Source organism: Oreochromis niloticus, linkage group LG15 (genome assembly GCF_001858045.2).
Source record: "Oreochromis niloticus isolate F11D_XX linkage group LG15, O_niloticus_UMD_NMBU, whole genome shotgun sequence".
NCBI lineage: Eukaryota > Metazoa > Chordata > Actinopteri > Cichliformes > Cichlidae > Oreochromis > Oreochromis niloticus.
In genome coordinates this window covers 13,336,546-13,355,045 of record NC_031980.2, presented here as the reverse complement: position 1 = coordinate 13,355,045, position 18,500 = coordinate 13,336,546, and the positions used below count along the sequence as shown (strand labels likewise).

General features: G+C 40.8%; 2 protein-coding genes across 5 annotated transcripts; one reads left to right on the top strand and one right to left on the bottom strand.

Annotated features, from left to right (window-relative positions):
• Window positions 1–6,517: 6,517 nt before the first annotated feature.
• kcns3b (potassium voltage-gated channel, delayed-rectifier, subfamily S, member 3b) lies at window positions 6,518–11,751 on the bottom strand. 3 transcript variants are annotated; one of them, XM_005474965.3, is made up of 4 exons: window positions 11,718–11,751; window positions 10,557–10,637; window positions 9,975–10,154; window positions 6,518–9,486 (listed from the first exon to the last, which is right to left on the bottom strand). In XM_005474965.3, the coding sequence occupies exon 4, from the start codon at window positions 9,480–9,482 to the stop codon at window positions 7,983–7,985; it is 1,500 nt and encodes a 499-aa protein (XP_005475022.1). In that variant the 5' UTR covers window positions 9,483–9,486; window positions 9,975–10,154; window positions 10,557–10,637; window positions 11,718–11,751; the 3' UTR covers window positions 6,518–7,982. The 3 variants fall into 3 exon arrangements, with proteins under 3 accessions (XP_005475022.1, XP_019201868.1, XP_025755003.1); XM_019346323.2 differs by having other exon boundaries at window positions 9,975–10,149; XM_025899218.1 differs by lacking the exon at window positions 11,718–11,751 and having other exon boundaries at window positions 10,557–10,759.
• LOC100695742 (uncharacterized) lies at window positions 11,743–17,914 on the top strand. 2 transcript variants are annotated; one of them, XM_005474964.4, is made up of 21 exons: window positions 11,743–11,901; window positions 11,984–12,042; window positions 12,137–12,223; window positions 12,316–12,437; window positions 12,596–12,739; window positions 12,885–12,983; window positions 13,064–13,234; window positions 13,543–13,645; window positions 13,961–14,175; window positions 14,452–14,602; window positions 14,688–14,899; window positions 14,978–15,092; window positions 15,194–15,393; window positions 15,468–15,582; window positions 15,659–15,828; window positions 15,916–16,010; window positions 16,213–16,343; window positions 17,048–17,234; window positions 17,336–17,474; window positions 17,563–17,656; window positions 17,817–17,914. In XM_005474964.4, exons 1-21 carry the CDS (start codon window positions 11,879–11,881, stop codon window positions 17,885–17,887), a joined length of 2,703 nt encoding a protein of 900 aa, XP_005475021.1. In that variant the 5' UTR covers window positions 11,743–11,878; the 3' UTR covers window positions 17,888–17,914. The 2 variants fall into 2 exon arrangements, with proteins under 2 accessions (XP_005475021.1, XP_025755002.1); XM_025899217.1 differs by having other exon boundaries at window positions 11,760–11,832.
• The last annotated feature ends 586 nt before the right edge of the window (window positions 17,915–18,500 follow it).

The window sequence follows — 18,500 nt, the reverse complement described above, 5'->3', positions numbered from 1 at the left end:
TCAGTCTCAGTAAACCTGCACAAGAGGGGAAAAGCAGGAGAGAAATCTAAACAAAATTGTTTCTGTGTTATAGCTGACCTTAGCTGAAACCACTGCTGCCGCAGAGTGAATGTGATCTGGCTGTACTCTGTGGCTGGCTGTACCATGTAATGATTGATCAAAACATTATATATACATTTAAGTGCAAGGGCTAATGGAAATATTAAAACACTTTCTCCTAGCTGTCGTCTCTGCAGTTTCTGATTCACACGAGGAACTAAAAAAAACAACTCTTCTACTTCTCTCTTCATTTCTCTCTTGACAAAATCATGTCCCGGCTCATTAACATTTCACAAATGTGGAAACATTAAAGTTATATATTTATTTTAGAGTTGGCTCATTATGGTGTTGTTGCACAAGTTACTGCATTAAAACTATACCACTGAATCCAAAAATTACATTTCTATTACATTCTTCTTCTCTCGGCTGCTCTCGCCACAGTGCCTCCATTTCATCCTATCGCTGGCTTTCACTCCATCCCTCTCTGCAAGTCCACTTCTCTGTGGTCTTTCTCTTTTACTCCTGCCTGGCTGCTCCATTGTCAACACTCTTTCTCCAATGTATTCACCATCTCTCCTCTGCGCATGTTCCAACCATCTCAGCTTTGCCTCTCTAATATCTCTTTCCCAATATAGATTTTTATAATTGGCCATCGACCTGCAGGGTAAACAGCGTTCAAGCTGATTTTTTTTGTTAGTAAACACTATAAATTACAAATGTTCTAAAACAGATTTAAACTTAATGTTTTAGTTAATAAATGCAGAAATGTACCAGTGAATCCAGTTTGTGGAGAGCTGTTCCTCAGTTTTAGAAGGCCAATAACAACCTAAGTGGATAATTCGTTGTAAATTTGGGACATGGTTTATCACTGCAATTGTTTTTCTTAAATTTTAATTTCTTTTAGTACACTCCCATTCAGATAAAAAATATCATTTATGAGAGTGTAATCAAATGTATTACAGATCACTGATGGATACAATCCATTTTTGCTAAATCAGCCAACATAAACCCGCAATTTGAGATTTTAGCTGTTTGATAGAACATTGAATGAATATGGAGGACCAGAAATAAAAGCCCTCTCCCCCCCGTGTAGCACATCTTTTGGAACAATTTATAAAGCTTTGGAAACTAAAGCTTGGAAGAGATATGGGTGAGTAAAACAACTTTATAAATAAAAATCTGCCCGTTTTCCAACCTAAAAACTGTTCATTTTTACACAAGGTATAACGGGACCTTTATGTGAGAGACACAAAATTAATGTAAGATCAATATAAAAACTATTTTTATTGACTATTTTAACACTTAAGATTAAATGGGTCAGATAAGAGAATGCATGGATGAATGTGTCATAGTCTGGCAGAGGCAGACTGTATAGAGTGACGAAGAGGACCCAAAATGCAGACGTGGAACGTGGAACAAAACTTGAACGTTAACAGAAAACGAGCCGTTTATTAAGGCTGGAAAAACATTACAAATCAAAAGGCAGAGGTGAAGCTAAACAATAACCTAAACTGGGGAAACTAAAGATAAACATAAAAAAGACCCACAACATGAAACCTGACGTAGATACAAAGATACCTGGAACATGGAAGGTTAATTGGTGATTGGTTGTCTGGGCTGGGTTATATATATGTATGTATATATATAAATATATATATATATACATAGAGAGAGAGAGAGAGAGAGAGAGAGAGAGAGAGAAAGAGATAGAAGGGAAGGAAATGGGGTAAAAGATAGACAGCTAAATGGAGCGAGTAGAAACCAACATACTAAATTATGACGAGAGAAGCAAGGGAAAGTTGGAGTACAATAATAAAATCAAGAAACAATTATATCATAGAAAAAGAAGCTCAGAATACAACAAAACAGTCAATAATATTAAAAAAGTTTCCGGAAGACAAGAACAAGCCCTGGGACCATGAAATATAATGCCAACTTGATGAATTTATCTAATAGCTACAACCATAATGATTACAGCTTGTGTACTACTTTTATTTTCCTGTGAATTATAGTGTAAAGTCATTGTTAACCTTGCTACGAGCAGCACTTTAATAAAGTGACAAAATACAGAAGCGATGACAAATGGGAAAGCAAGAACCCTCGACGCCTACACTGAGTGGCTCTTTTATGCTTTGAGGGACATTTTGCCGCCGTGATTAGAATCCAGTTAGATCCCTACAGGAACAGGTCACTGAAAAGTTTCTTTAGAATTTTCTAGTTTTTTACTTTCAGGCTTTTCTTTAATTTAATAATTTATCCATATTTAGTCTTCTTACTATGTTTTTAACCTGGTTTCCATTAGTGCTTGGTATTGTTTATAGTTTTGATCCCTTGTACTTTAATAGTCGTCCTAGTGTCTTCCAAAAATTTGCAAGTATTCGTCTCTTCCCGTTTTATTTTGACAGTCACTGTGTCATGCAGTTTTACTTCCCCTATCTCACTGTTTTTGATTAGTTTTAGCTGTTTTCTGTTATCTAGGTGTTTCCACTCCTCTCTGATTGCCCTCTGTGTTTCTATGTGTACTTAAAACTTCAGTTTTTATTTGTTGTCTTTATTGCATTGTACTGTTTCCCCGTGTGTTTCATGAGCCACCTGGATTTTGTTACTCTGTATTACTTTGTCTCTGTTTTGGATTTGTATTTTGGAACTTATATCAGCCAAATAAGCAGCTCATGTTTTGTTATTATCATACAGAAAATGATTACTTCAAGTTATTCCCGTTAAAGGTGGTTCTATGAACTACTGAATTACGGAATGTACTTAATTTTTTAAGGACATCACCTGTGAACATGTTAGGCTCTAAAATCTCGACTTTCTTTTAATTTGGAGCCCACATGCACGTCTACCATCTTTCTTTAAGTCTTAACTCACTGTTATTTCTTTATAACACTGTTATATATATTATAACACTTCTATACTAGGCTAACTTTAATTCATGGTGGGCTGGTGCAGCATGCCTCAGCAGAATTTCACACCACATAAAAAGTCCCCTTTGCCTCTTGCACATTCATCACTGCATGCAATGACCTTTTCCTCGTGTGTGAGGTTCACTGACAGATGCTGTTATAGACCTAGAGGGGTTTTAAATATACAGATTTAAACTCATACCTGAAAACAAATGTCAGATATTTCAAGTGTAGATTTCTGTTTTTCTCTTTGAAATATCAAAACACACTGAAGCCACACAGATGGATAAGTGTGAAAGCCTGCAATGCTTCTTTCCCCCCTCCATCATTCTTTTCGGTGACTTTTGTTTAACATTAATGTCCACCAGACGCTGCTGAAGTATCCCCTCCTGACAGCACTGCCAGCTGAAAGACATCACTGTCTGTACTGCGCACAAACAACTCACTTCAAATTAACATCAAAGTGCTGACTGGCGATTATGGACATAAATCCAGAGGAGGGGGGGAAGCTCCTTAAATACATTTTATTGATTTGCTTTTATTTTTCAGCTCATGAAAGTAATCACAGTGTTCCTGACAGGAGTTCAATTGTCCAGTGACACCTTTTATCCCAGTGCTTTAGTACTCTACATTAACTCGGATTAAGATTTTATTCGGCCCAACAGAAGTATTGTAGTAAGCAGTTTCACTTCAGCCTTAATGTAATGAAGGTGGTTGTTTCATTAAAAAAAAGAAAAGAAAAAGAAAAGCCTAAATGGGAAGTCTGGAACTCCCTGAAACTCGCTGTGACATTTCTGCTGACATATTCAATGTGACCTTAACAGGTAAGTGCATTTATTATTTACATCAGCAACACCCTGACCAACGTCACCCTGTCCTGCAAAATGACATGTTCCTGTAGTAAATGCATTTTTGCATGCAGTGGAGAATTTTAGTACCTGTTAGAGAGTTCTGCTGGAGTGAAAGTAACACAGTTACAATCATACAAGGTTTACTTAATGGCTGGATGCAGTGGCAGTTATAAAAAACTGCCAAGGCGGTTTAAAATAAATGAGCTGGAGGCATATTTAAATACCAAAATAAAGTTGTATTGATTTATTTGATTCCATGAGAAAACAGATCACTATAGATTGTTCTTGTGAATGGTAAATGGACTGCTTCTTCTGTAGTTTTTTGTACCCTTTTTGATCACTTAAAGGACTCTATGTAACATGTCTTATTCACCCACTTACACACACATATTCATACAAGCACTTTTCCCCTATGCCTAAGTGCTTTCTATCTAACATTCACACGCATTCACTCAATGCAATGAATGCAGTGGGTTCAGTATCTTGCCCAAGAATACTTTGGCACACAGACTAGTGCAGCCAGGGATCGAATCACAGCCACCCGAAGATTAACTTTAACCAAAAAAACCCCCAGCAAACCTTTTAACGGGCTAAAAAAATATATGTTTTGCTTTGTCAGCCTATAGCTCTGTCCACATATAAAGCAAAGTGCTCATCATCATATATCATATAGGCACTAATGAACATCAAATTCAACTCTAATGTTCAGCACGCCATCATATGTCAATCAATGGTTCTCTTCACTCCCAGTGGTAGTAGCTTCACCAGCTCACAGGATAGGCAGCATAAACGACCACCAACCAACAGAATAAAATGACCCATTTGTAGCTTTTAAGCATGTACTATAGTCTATTATTTAAATTTCACAACACTAACATCTAATTTATATCCACAAAATTTGAAATATGCATGACGTATTATCATCACATTGCTGAGCAACCACCTAACAATGGCCAGAAGAGTTCGACTGCTCTGCAGAAAGACTTCCACTTGTATAGACGTCTGCAGCTCAGTCGCTCTGTGATATCAGTAACTTTACAGGCTCAGTCGCTACCTTCAGGTCATACTGAATAAAGCATGATGTTCATTTTGTAAATTATGACGAGTCAGAAAGGAGGAATAGCCAGGGTTAGCGCTCATTAATCCGTCCTTTGGTTTCAAAACACCAAAAGCTATCCGGTCAGGGCTTCATGACAGGTCTGCACTAACTGATGGCTGATATATCCACCTTATACTAAGTCTGTTGGTCAGTTGTTTTGTCTGTCGTTGCTATAAGTTGCTGAATTTCATTGAAATTTCTCATCACCACATTGCTGCCAGTCTGTTTACACCCCTCATATACAGTTAGCTGACATCCAACTATATATATGAAACCTATTATTACTACTGTAGTTAACTAAGGCACTTTTAACAAATTTTGATTTTTGGCTTATTGAAGACAAACTGCTTTCTGCACACAATCAGTAGCAATTCAGTAGATCAGAATCCCTCTGAATCCCACCTGAAAATCACCCGATGTCACCTCATGAAAGGCTTCCTTTTTCTGTTCAACAGCTTATAAACAATTAATTCTGTGTTCTTTTCACTGTTTTTAGTTCATCTCACCACACAGAAGTTTTGAGGTATCCATCATTTTTACCAGCACATGCAATTTTCTCCTCCAGTAGAAGCCATGACTCCACTGCACTCTGTCTCTATAACTGTTCATCTTTACTGTGTTGACCTTTGAGGGAAGGAGTCCAAATAGTAATACAGAAGTATAAAGGTCTACATAAAAAAATGGAAGCGCCCGCAAACAGTTATGAGACAGGTGCTGAATAATAAACTGTTTGGCTTCTGGCAGCTGGTTCTTCCTTGTGAAACTTTCTGGCATCCAGGCATTTACACTAAAATAAAAAAAACTGTAATAGTTGAATGATTTGAGGACTGGAAATGGAAATGCTTGCAGGAATATGTGCAATGTAAGAGCAACATCAACTAAACATTTGAACCTGGGTGCAACTGTTGTCATTCTGCAGTGCAAACTCAACTCAACAGCTACAATGAGAAAAAATAGATGAGAGACACCACCGGCTATGGGAAATGGGCTATATAGGAAGGCTATACAAGTAGTGAAATCCACGTCCCTCTTCAAAACCAAAGCCCAAGAAGCCACAGGGCTGTGAGTAATGGTGAGGAACAGATATCTGTGCAGTTATCTGTTGCCAACTGTGTTGCATTGTCAGCTGAATGTCCTGGGGCAGATTTCTTAACACATACAGAGATATACATGTTCACACATATATTGAATAAAGATTACAGATTTGGTTTTCAATGAAATATTGTCCTCACCGACTAAGTGTAAAGACATATATGGGTGTGTTCAGGTTTTTCAGTCGTATAAAAAGTCTTTTTTACAAAAACTTTTAGTGTTCTTTTGATGTTCATTTTTATCTGCATCAAGAAGTCATAAAAAAATTGTATCGTGGCTGAATAACGTTAAAAGGTGTTGTGCCTTATTATTACTGTGCAACATTCACAGCAATCTACATTTCAGAAAAGCAGCACTACCATTTTATTGTAACCATTATTCTAACAATGCCTCAAATGTATGAGATCGTTACTTCCTTTCATTTTGTTGCAGCGGATGCTTCGGGGCCTTAACGTGAATGATGTCTAACTGTGACCTCTGAGTGAAGGGCATGAGGTGCGAGCAGTTCAAACAAGAATTGAACAGAGAGCTGAAATCGTCCATCATTTCCCTTTATTCGTGTGGTGACTAATCACATGGGTTTCTTTTGTTTGTTTTTTTGAAAGATATCCTGACAAATATGGGCAGTCGTGCCTCTGGAAAGATGCACACTGCATGCATGGCTGCAAAATCACTGTCATGTACTGTATGCCATCAACTGTGCTCTTCACTTGTGCATGTAAATTTATTGATAATCAGCGGGTGTCTGCGCCAGTTCTGTCATTACAATAAAAGACAACTGACAAAGGCAGTAAACCCAAAGTGTGGAATAAGCAATATGCTAATCTGGTTACTGAGCACACCTGATACAGGAAACCAAGTGATCGAAACTCATTTGTTACTTCTAAGGAATAATCAGACCGTAATGGCGTTTATCTGTTCAGGTTAAGCCTCAGTTAGTCTGTGTGTTTGAACAGAAACCGGCCCCTCATGCAGACTTTTAAGGTGCTTTTACATGTTTTTTCCTCAACCGCCATCAAATTCACGTTCGAATTGTTTCTGGTCAGCTGCATGAGCACCTTTAGACGCCTGCAGAGAAAAGTTTGGTAGGGCAGCGTTCATCCAAGCAGAAATTATAACAGGGGACAGGAGATCAATACATTCAGGGAGAGATAAGGCTGAAGAATACCACAAAAACGAAGGTTTCTTTGCATTTTCAAAGTGTTGCACTCCTCAAAAAGTACATTTGCCACATTGATTACCTGATGTGAGTTTAAACTCGTGTGAAGAAATAAATGCAAACGCCTGAATCTTAAGCTTATCTGAACAGGCACAAATGAGCAGCACCTGTCTTGTGAGTTTTATTTCATGTCCACATGAGTTCCCCTTTCCCCAAGATGTCAGAACTGTCCAAAACGAACAAAAACGAAATAAAAACCCGGCACATCAGCGACTTCCACGGTGCTCGGAGAGGAATGTGACACCTCTCTTCATCAATTTTTGTGCATAATTCTACTATTTTTATTACTCTCTTTCAAAATGCATTTATTTTTGGTCATGCAGCCAACGTGGAGATCTATAACGCCATTTTTAAACATCAAACTGTGCTGTTGTCATCCTCGACTTTTGCATTTGGCAAACTCTCTGTCTGAACTTTTCAGCAAGCAGGAAATCAATAAAGGACATTACTTTGAAAAACATTAACATTATGGCCTCCTACATGCATCATTGCAGTTTTCTCAAGCAGAAAATGGGCTTTCAAACCTCTGAGCAAGGTTCAGATAATTCCCTTTAGATTTCCTGGTTTTAGCGACGCTGTATATTTCAGCGGGAGAGAGAGAGAAAGAGAGAGAGATAGAGGAGGAAAAAAAAAACTTGGCCACAATATTTCTCTGTCAAATTGCAGGGGGAAGACAGTGCAGGAAGGCAGGGTCAGTGATGGAGCACTCTGCCCCGAGAGGCAGAGACTGACTCGCAGTCATAAAGGGAGTGATGCTCAGTGAAATGGCAGGAATCTCATTTGGCTGCTCCATTTTCACAAGCGTCATTATCGTACACCTCGATGTCCTGGAGACTGGAGGCGTCCGTATCGTCCCCTCCGCTGCTCCCACTGTTCCTAAAGGCGATGCTTCCTATAAAGGGGTACACGCTTCCCGTTAACAGTTCCCTGATGTTGTAATGAGGGAGTTCTGGGTCTTGTCTTTCAGGCTTGGTGATGCACTGTCCCTCCATGGCTTTGTTTCTTTGATAGTACTTTGAAAACTTGTTAAAGATGATGGTGATGGGAAGAGCCACCACTAGCAGGCCACAGATGATACACACGGTGGCCACAATCTTCCCCGCCACCGTCACGGGGCAGGTGTCCCCGTAGCCGACTGTGGTCATGGTGATTGTGGCCCACCACCAACCTGAAGGTATTGTCCCCAAATCTGTTTGCTTCTCTTCCTTCTCCGCGAAGTAGATGAGAGCAGAAAAGATGGAGATTCCCACTGAGAGGAAGAGAAGGAGCAGGCCCACCTCCTGGTAGCTGTGGCGGACGGTGGCCCCCAGCGCTCGCAGTCCGATGGAGTGGCGAGCCAGTTTGAGGATTCTGAGAACCCGCATGAGGCGCAGAACCTGCACCACTTTCCCCACGTTTTCTATGTCCTCATTCTCCTCGGCGCTCTCCTCGTCGGCTGTCTCCAGAGCTAAAGTGGCATAAAATGGCAAAATCGAAGCGGCGTCGATTATGTTCAAGGGGTTTCCGAGAAACTTCCGTCGGGAGGGCGCGACGATTAACCTGATTATAAACTCTGCGGAGAAGCAGGCGATGCAAACCTCTTCCAGTCTAGTGAGCACGGGGTCCTCGATGGGCCTGTCACTGTCATCCACACGCTGAAACTCTGGCATGCTGTGAACACACATGGCAACGATGGAGGTCAACACCACGCTGAGGGAAGCCACAGCAATGATCTTCGAGGCTCTCGAGTGACCCGGATCCTCCAGTCTGAGCCACACGTAGCTGCGAATTTCTGCACACCAGGCACCTTTAAACTTGGCGAGGTCTTTATCGAGAGCAGAGAGCTCCTCAAACGAGGAGTCGAAGCTCGGCTCCTGCTGGTCTTCGCTCCCGATGTCCCAGTCTCTGTCCTCGATGTACTCCTTCCTCTCGTGGTACCAGTTACTGCAGCAGGGGCTGAGGTGGAGCTCCTTGATGCCCCAGTACTCAATCTCCTGGCAGAAAGAAAAAACGCACAGCTCCTCCATCATGTGGATTTGTCCTGTGTGGTAAAAGTTAAGCACGCAGAGGAAAACCCGAGGATTCCTGTCAAAGTAGTACTCCTTCTCAGCCGGGCTGTAGTCGTCACACAGCTCCAGGATTGCCGCCTCGCTCTGGCAGCACAGCAGACGAGCCAAACGTGTGTGAGGAAAGCGGAGCACCATATCAGGATCCAGTTCATGCCGTACCCCTCCCACATTGAGGTGGACCTGGTCCTCCTCATCCCCACGCCGGTGGAGGATTTGCCCATACCCCATGATCCTGAAAACACAATTACAGTGAAGTCAGTTCATTCTAGCACACTTTTTTCCCTTTTTTATGACAACTAAAATGTCCACAAGGATTCCCCAGTGAAGACTAACTGGAACGTTCAAATGGATGGTTTCTATCAAGACACATTTGACTGCACTGTTTGTAGAATACATTAGTCTTTGGAAGGAGGGAGGGGGATCAATACCGCACACACAGGAAATGGCTTGTACTGAGTGAGCAGAGGCATGAGGTGCTGTCACATGTACAGGATTACCACTAAAAAAAATATCATATTACACTGATTTCCAGCACGTGTCTACATTTTTGTGTAGATATTTTTAAACAGCTGAATTCTAGACACTAAGCTGGTTTAAGTGCAGCTGAGTTTTTCAAATTAAAGTTGGTTTTTTTTGTTTTGTTTAATTGGTTAATAAGGACCCGATAAGTCTGTTAATTATGGGGTCTTGCATGCAAAATGCAAAGCATGAAAAACATACCTGTATTTGGAGCGTTTCTTTCCATGAAAAAGAACTTTTATCCTGCCGTTTTGCTTTTCATCTTCTCCTGAAATGCCGCAAAGAGCAGGTCAACGGAGGGAGTGAGGCGCCGCAGCTCCGCGGACGGGACAAGAAGAGCTGGAGGCGGGACAGAAGCGCGGAGGCAGTTTGTTCCCTATTCTAGGGAACAGGGAGGGGCGAGGGAGGAGAGGAGAGGGCAGCGAGAGGCTGGGAACACTTCTTGAGAAATGTATAACGCATGTAACCTAGTCGCTTTATTTTAAAAGAGCCTCCAAAATTATTATGTTTCTATCCTGGGCTATCGCCATCTCTTTAAATGTCACTTCAGATGTGCTCAATGTCCCTTGCAAACCTCACTTGTTCTGTATTTGAGTGAAACAGCTGCAGTTGAACCAGCGCGGAGACAGCGCGCTGGCTGCAGAGAGCAAAGTAAGTAATATCTGACATTTGAATCCACTTTGAGAAAGCGCTGCCGGGAGGCGAACTGCCAAACCAGACTCTAACACTGTGCTCATCAAACAGCTGCTGTTCAACGTTTATAAATCAGGTTTTATAACTTACCAAACTCGGTGTTTTTATCCCCTCAAAGAAAGAAACTTCAGCATCCCCCAGAACGTCTGTATGCGATATGGAAGACCAAAACTGCCAAGATTAAGAAGCACAAAAAATTTGACACAATAAATGTATATACTATAAAAATATATTAAAATAAATTAATGCAGGCATTTAAAAAAAAATGATATAATTTATTTTGTTTGCTTTTATTGCTGGATTGTATAAGTATTTACTGAAGTTCTGATGTATTTTTCAAATGTTTTTAATTAATAATGTTTTAGTGGAGGAAAAATAAATAATAAAATAAAATGAAGTAAACAATAAATAGGGGGATTGATGAATACCTAAATAATACAGAAATATGAAATTATTTCTTACTTTCTAAATTAACTATAATATTATTTTATGGTGCATTTGATGATAATTTGTCTTAAGTATCTTTGTTTGTTTTAATTGTTGATTTGAGCAGTTTTGACCCTCCATAAAATCTATTTCTTCACCTCCTAAAAGCACAGAGGGTTTCCTGAGTGCTTCCTGCTCTTTAGGACTTAAAAACTCAATTTGCCATTTTAATATCTATGTGCTTTCTGAATAAATTTGTGTACAAATGTTCAGGGCTACACAAAGGTTGTTGATAGTTTTTCTGCTTTTGTGTGGCACAACCATCATGAACTCACAACCTGCACAAGGACAATCTTCTGACCCCAGTGGCACCTCTCAAGACCCCAACTTTATTTTGACTTTTTCTAATTGGTTTTACTGTGAATTTGTCACATTTTTAAATTTGCACCACTCGTTTCAGCTTAGGTGGGTTATTGGAAGATTGTATAAAAAATGTCACACCTTCATTTTTTATTTTACTTTATTCACATAGACTTGTTCCCTCAGGTGAAGGACGTAAAACCAGCAATTATTAGCAATAGCACAAAACACTGTTGCCTTTTTAAAATTCATTTCTGCTTTGGTTTTGTGCTATAACTTTTAATTTTTAAATGCTCTCCAGAGTTTGGATGAATTCTCAGCATAAAATAAAACAAAACAAACAGACATGCTTCATTTTATTAATGCACTTTACTTTACAATGGTTCATTTGGTTGGACAAGCATATTTAAATTTCATTCCAGTACAAGTGTCGTCAGTGTTTTTGCAAATCAGGTTAAAACTCACTTCCACCCAATCAACCTCATCAGGCTCCAACGAGATCCACCTGTGTGTGGCTGTAACCTCCCTCATCTTACCCAAAGAGGAGCGTTTAGGCCCCCTACAAACTTCTTTAAAAACGGTAAAAACAGGAATGCTAAGATTACCACTTCCCCACCTCTTGTGCCATGGGTCACTCATTAGGATTGGGGTTTGTAGCTTTATTTCTCTAAGATCCCTTTTTTAGTTAAACTTTCAGATTTTTTGCTTTAACTGACTAAATTGTTTTTCAGGTGGTTCATTCTTTTGATAGCTGTTATGAACACAGAGGCTCAAAAGAGGCCCCCTTTAAGTAAGTTATAATTTAAAAAAAAAAATAAGTGACCGTGTTTAGGAAAAACTAATCCAACTACTGCTTACTTACTCACGTACATGTTTATTTCCAGATATCACTGCTCAGTGTCTGGGGAATGTGATGCGTGTGGACGTTGGTCCACTTGGAGGAAATCTTCTGAAAATTACTGCCGTCATGAGTAAGCTGAAAATTATTTGTCTTTGGCTTCTTGCCTCTCAAATCTTAACTTTTCTCACTTTTTTTTTTTTTTGTTCCCTCTCCTCTCCTCAGATAACACTGCCATTCCTCTTATGCCAAGTTTAGCCTCGCAGTGTGGCATCAGTGTGAAGATTGATCTGCTGGGAAACGCCTTGATTTATGCCTCTCTTCAAAACTGTTTTGCTCACAATGTGGTAACGTAACAAGGATCAAGACAGAATTATTAGGGGTTTTGTTTGTTAAATTTTTAAAGTACCCAATGTGTGTCCTAGGCTTCTAGTATTAACTTGCTTTTTTTATATATTTAAAAATGTATATTTATTTTATTTTATTTATTTATTTTTTTTTTTAGGACGATAAAGAATTCACCACTGCTTTGCATCTTCGACTCCATGGAAACCAGATGCTTGAAGACGAGGTGTACCAGGTGGTTAAAACCTGCCGCTACACTTCCTGGGCCTTCAGGGAAATTGTCTGTGACCACAACTACATGGAGGCAAGTGACTGCAGCAAAACCTTCCGTGGTCATGTTCCCATCTATATGATAAGTGGAACTATAGCCCATAAGAGCATCAAGGCTAATAGAGGTGCTGGAGAGGTGAGAGATGGCTTATCATTGACTCGAAGGGTCTCGTTTCTAGGTGTCAGTGAAGAGGGCGGCTGCAGATGATTATGGCCTTCCTGCATATTCCAAGCAACAGGGCAGTCCAGAGTTTGCTTATACTCGACAAGCCGCAGAGGTTGGAGCTCGTTTGGCCTCTCGTCTATTCTCAGAAACCACCTTTGCATGTAAAGTCACGCTCTGGTGTTTGCCTTACAGAAACACCCGATAGATGCAGGATACAGAATCACAACAGTTGTGTTCTTCACACCTGAGGAGAGGATCATGAAGGCGACTGAGGCCCACCAAAGGGGATACGGGGTAGGAAACACTCCCACCAGGGTGATTCTCCGGAGTTCTAGGTCTGCACTGGCAACGTACACCCAGACTGTGAGTAAACTGCAGATCGCATGCTTTTCACACATGCCTGACATGACCTGGCATCTTGTCCTACACACAGCCTCTGGTTAAAGTACTTGCAGCCCATTAGATGGCTATCTACTTGCTCACACTTGCAGTCAGTAACCAATTGGATTTAGATTAAATTATATGATCAGACTACCTCTTTAAACTTGTTACGGTCTCACATCGATTTGACAAGATAAAGTACATTAGCCTGCATTTCCACGTTCTAACGAACTGCTCTTCTGCACACATGCTTTATCTTCAATGCAGTAAATGGTTGTCTCACCCTGCAGGTAGCAGGGGTGCCCATGAAGGTGTTCAAAACTTCGACAATCTTTGAGAAGCAGTGGCTGACTGCTCGAGTTGACGCTGTAGCTGCTTGTCCAGTGCTGGATGGTAATTACACTCTAACCATGTGAAAGCTGCAGGGAACTCATGTCATCTAGTGTTTAAAACCTGAATGCTTTAGCAGTTAAACATGCAAATTGTTTTTCTAGTCTTCTCCATTAACGATTCCTAGGGTGGTGATGCATTTGGACATTTAGAAATGTTAACTTGCTGTCTGTCCCAGGGTTTAGATGAAGACTTGTATGAATGTGTGGTTTAGAAATGCTAAGCTGTTAGCAAAGTTGTCTGTCAGCAGACCTCGTAGCCTCTAAATGCTGTATAGTAGAGTGTCTGTTTTGGCCTCTGATTCTGCCTTATGTGCAGGTCATAGTGTTTCCTTCACACCCACCATGATCACTTGGCGCCTGCCCCAACACATTGACCCCTTAATGTCCTCTGGACGGGTTCAGCTCTTGGAGGTGTACTTGGGTATCAACGGTCAGAGGCTTGATCCTACTGAGATGCCGGCCAAGCTGTCTGCCGACGTCTCGTACATCATTGTTCAGATTCCTGTTGGGGCCGACGGTGGATACTTTAAGGTGAAAGGCAGTGGGTTTTATAAGAAATCAAGATTTATATCAAGTGTATATACTGATAAATGGCTTCCTTGGCCTTTTAAGATGGCAAAGTCATAAAAGCCATGTTTCACTGTGAAACGAGGGCCCATTTCCAAAGCTGAGCCTCCCAAAGAGTTGCTCTACAAGCATTAAAGCAGGAACCTTACAAAGAATTATTACAACTCTTGTTCTGCTTTTAGCTATGTTCCATTAGGCGTAGTCGTACTGACGAATTCTTGTTTATAAAATGATAAACAGAGCCATATCCAGGGAAATCGGTATCTCCTCTCCTACACAATCGAACCCATGCTGGAGTTGCTCTGGACTGAAGATGGAGAAGACACAAGATACAAAGTCTTGTTTCCCATCACAACGCCTTTGCTGTCACTGAATCTTCAAGTTTTCGACAGTGAGTCTCACATCCCCTTATCATATATTGTGATTATTTGTGTAAAATGCAAGCTCACTGAATTCCTCATCTCTCGTCCCTACAGATACTGTTCCAAAGCAGCGAGTGTTTAAGGTGGTGCTTGGGCATTTTGCTCCTGACGTGGCGCTGATGAACATCACCTTCCCCTCTGAGGTTTTGACTATAGCACAGTGCCATGCCAGAGGCTTTAACGTCAGAGAGCAAGTGTCCCCTAACAGCAGCTTGAAGGTCTTTATACTTGAAGTGCCCTTCACAGACCCTGCCGTGCTACAATCGGTAAGATTTAATTTCAGCTTGGGGATGGAATATTAATGCATATTTAATTTGACTGCTAATCTTTCCATTTCCCTCCAGAGGGGAATGGGATTTATAGTCTACTCTCTTCACCTGACCTTTGGTTTGCTGGTGCTGAATGAGTTTGCTACATTTTCTCACACTGCTTATCTGGAAGCCACACTGGAAGACAGGGGTCTGTATGCTGGTTATATACAAACACACAAGCCTAAAATGTTTGTCATCTTGCACCAGCTGCAGGCCAGGGTTCTTGATGCATTTTTAATCTATCTGCAGTTCCTCCTTCGGTCTCTGGAGGCTGTGATTACCAGAACTTTTATGTCCTTGTGAAACATGGAACCTCAGACTTCAACTTTCAGGCCATGGTGGGAAAACGACTGCTGACGCCAGGTTTGGCTCAGCAGTATGGCTACACGGAGAATGGAACTCACTTCAATCTTGTAGTGCCGTTTGCAGCCCCTGATGTTGAGTTTGAGGTATTTTGTGCTTTGCTGTAGATGAGAAGCTTCTGTTTAATGTCCTGCTTGCTCTAACTTAAACAATGTTTCAGGCTATTACACCAACTTCCATTAGGACCAGAATTGACGTGATCCTGAAGGATCCAGAAACTAACGTGCCCATCACGGACTTCTCGATGGCTTGCAATTTCTTCTTACCGCTCACTGGTTTGTTGGGTTTCTTGTTGTTTAAATACGTTTTCCTTGGAGAGTTCGAGTCTAGTGTTTAAACTCTTCTTTTCAGAGTGTTTCCCTAATGGCACCATAACTACTCTGGCTGTGAAACTGGAGTCTGTTCCCAGCCTGAACCCCAGTGAGCTCACGCTGCACGACCCCACCTGCGGTCCAGTCTACAGTGACGACCGCTACGCTTACTTTGTCTTCACTGCTAACTCCTGTGGGACTACCAGAAAGGTATTGTCACTACACAGCTTGATGACTAATACAGACTATTAATGCTGAGGCTGATCTGATGTATTGTCTTTAACTTTGTTCCCTTAGTTTTTGCCCAATGCAATGCTCTACGAAAATGACATCTCTGTGCCACATGACCTTGAAACAAAAAGTGCATCAGACTCTGAGGAAGCAGAGTTTGCGTGAGTGTCTGAACTTTAGTCTCCTAATTTTCCTAATAAAGTTTTTAAAAGTAACTTGAATCTCTGGACTAAATGGACTCTTCAGCTTTGCATTATCCCTTATTCAATCTTTGATACTGAGACGAAGATGACTGTCTGTAAGAATTTTCTCTCTGGTCTTTGCACCTCTGACTGCATTCAAATCTCATGGCTTGCCTTCTAGGCTAAAGGTTTCATGTTACTACGACCTCAACACAACCCACGCTGTGTCCTTCCACACCAGACCTCGCAGGAGTGAACCTTATGCTGAAAATGCAAAAGGCCAGCTGCAAGTGGCAATGAGACTTTCTTTGGGTAAGAAGTTGGCATCATTTCATTTTCCCCTCCACCACAAATACAACTCCAGCACTGTGGAGACATTTAAGATGCTCCTCCCAAAAACTCAATTATCCTCAAATCATTAAGCAATTTTAAATCTTTAACTACCTTTACTAACTAAACCTTACTGCTTTATCTCTAGAAGATCTAATAGTTTTAAATTTAAAAATTCTGGCAACTATATGGTTCAGACTTTAAAGGTTGCTGGCATGTGGAGAATATTTATTCAAAATTTTCTCCTGCTTAATGTTTTGACCATCAGCTTCTAATGCTTTTTACTCCAGGAGCTCTTATAATCTAAAATGCCTTGTCTATGGCGTGTAAGGAGTTGGTATTAAATGTATAGTTTTTGTCATTCTACTTTGACTTTCATCCTTAGGCGCAGCTCTCATTAAAGTAGTTAAGCCTTCGCTAAATCTGAGTTTTTATTCTCAAATCCCAGAAAATTTGAATATTGAGCTTTATGCGAGAAGCAAATCGGAATTTGTTCTGGGAGCTGGCAGCTCCCAAGTAGATCCATGCATGGCCATAATTGGCTGGTGTGTACGCAGCATTTCTGAGAAGCCAAATGTCACTTGTGTGCTACGTGTGAGAGGGAAAAACCTCAATGTCCTGAGCTGATTATGTTGTTTGAAGCCTCTTGTCATTAATGTCAGTTCATACTGTCCCTCTGCACTTAGACGACTCCTTCAGCGAGTTTTACAGACTCGAGGACTCTCCCATCATGAACTATCTCCAGCAGCCGCTGTATTTTGAGGTGGAGCTCATGAGTGCAACAAATAAAGTATCACTGGAGCTGGAGAACTGCTGGGCGACATTGGATGAGGACAAGATGTCCCAACCAAGATGGGATCTGATCATAAACGGGTAACGCTCAAGCTGGTGTTTGCGTATTAGCATAAACTTTTCCTTCATACTGAAGCAAGGATGGGGTGGAGACTAAATTTTTCTTCTTTTAAATTGTCCAGCTGTCCACACACAGACCCACACCATGTGGTCTTCCATCCAGTGTGGACTGATGCCAGGGTTCAGCATCCCTCTCACTTCAAGCGCTTTGAGGTCCAGATGTTTGCCTTTGCTGAAAATGAAGAGGATCTAAGTCTTCAGGTAACTCGGCCTGTAAAAACAAATCATTTCATGGTTCAGAAAACTGCACATGCAAATCAGTACTCGTAAAAACACTTGCATCTTCTAGGTCTTCGTCCACTGTGATGTTGTGATCTGTGATACCAGAAATCCATTAGGTGGCATTTGTAATGGGCAATGTTCAGACCCAGAGAACAGAAAAGGTATAGTATGAGGTCCTCTATAATGGAACACTTTGTTTCCAGGGTTTGACCCAGAAAAAGAGAACATTGTGTGCCATAGTACTTCTGTCTCAGACTAATTTTCTATTCAACCTGTTGAAATTGGTTACTGTTAACTAACTTCATTCTCTTCTCTCCACAGGTAAAAGACATATCTCAGAGGAACCAAGTTCAAAATCATTTGTGACATTTGGACCAGTAATTATGAGTTGATACAATAAAGCTTTTCTTTTAAATTCACTTTTGTCTGGTCTTTCCTCTGCTTTGCTACCTGTGGAAATTTGAGTTTTCAACTGTAATTCTGAGTATGGAGTCAGTAATGTTGCCTCACCTATCAAATTATGTGAGAAGTCATAATTGAATGTACCTCTTTGGGTTAAGGACTCTTACAGAGGTGAGTGTGCATTCACAAGTGGAATACTAGTGACCATGTGTCTTAAGAGACAAATGTAAGGTTTATGATATGGAGAGATTGTGGCACTGACAAACCGCAGTCAAAGCTGGAGAAATGAAGGTGCCAATATATTTGGGGGGGGGGGGGTTGCCAGACTGGACACGATTGAAGGACAGCTTAGGTTGGAGACAAATTGCTCTGTCAGGCAGGAGGAAGACCAGAATGATGATGTTCTGTCTTGTGACTGAAGATGCAAATGAAAGTAGATTTAATGTGGTGATGCCTAGAGTTGGCAAAAGACTGATTAGAATCCTAATAATTTAAGGTTGCTTTTGTACTTTAAAAAAATGCCCAGTAAGTATTTGAGTAGTTTTCTTCAAAATGCATCAGCATAAAGTGGCTCATTTTACAGCCCACAGGAACAATTTCCCC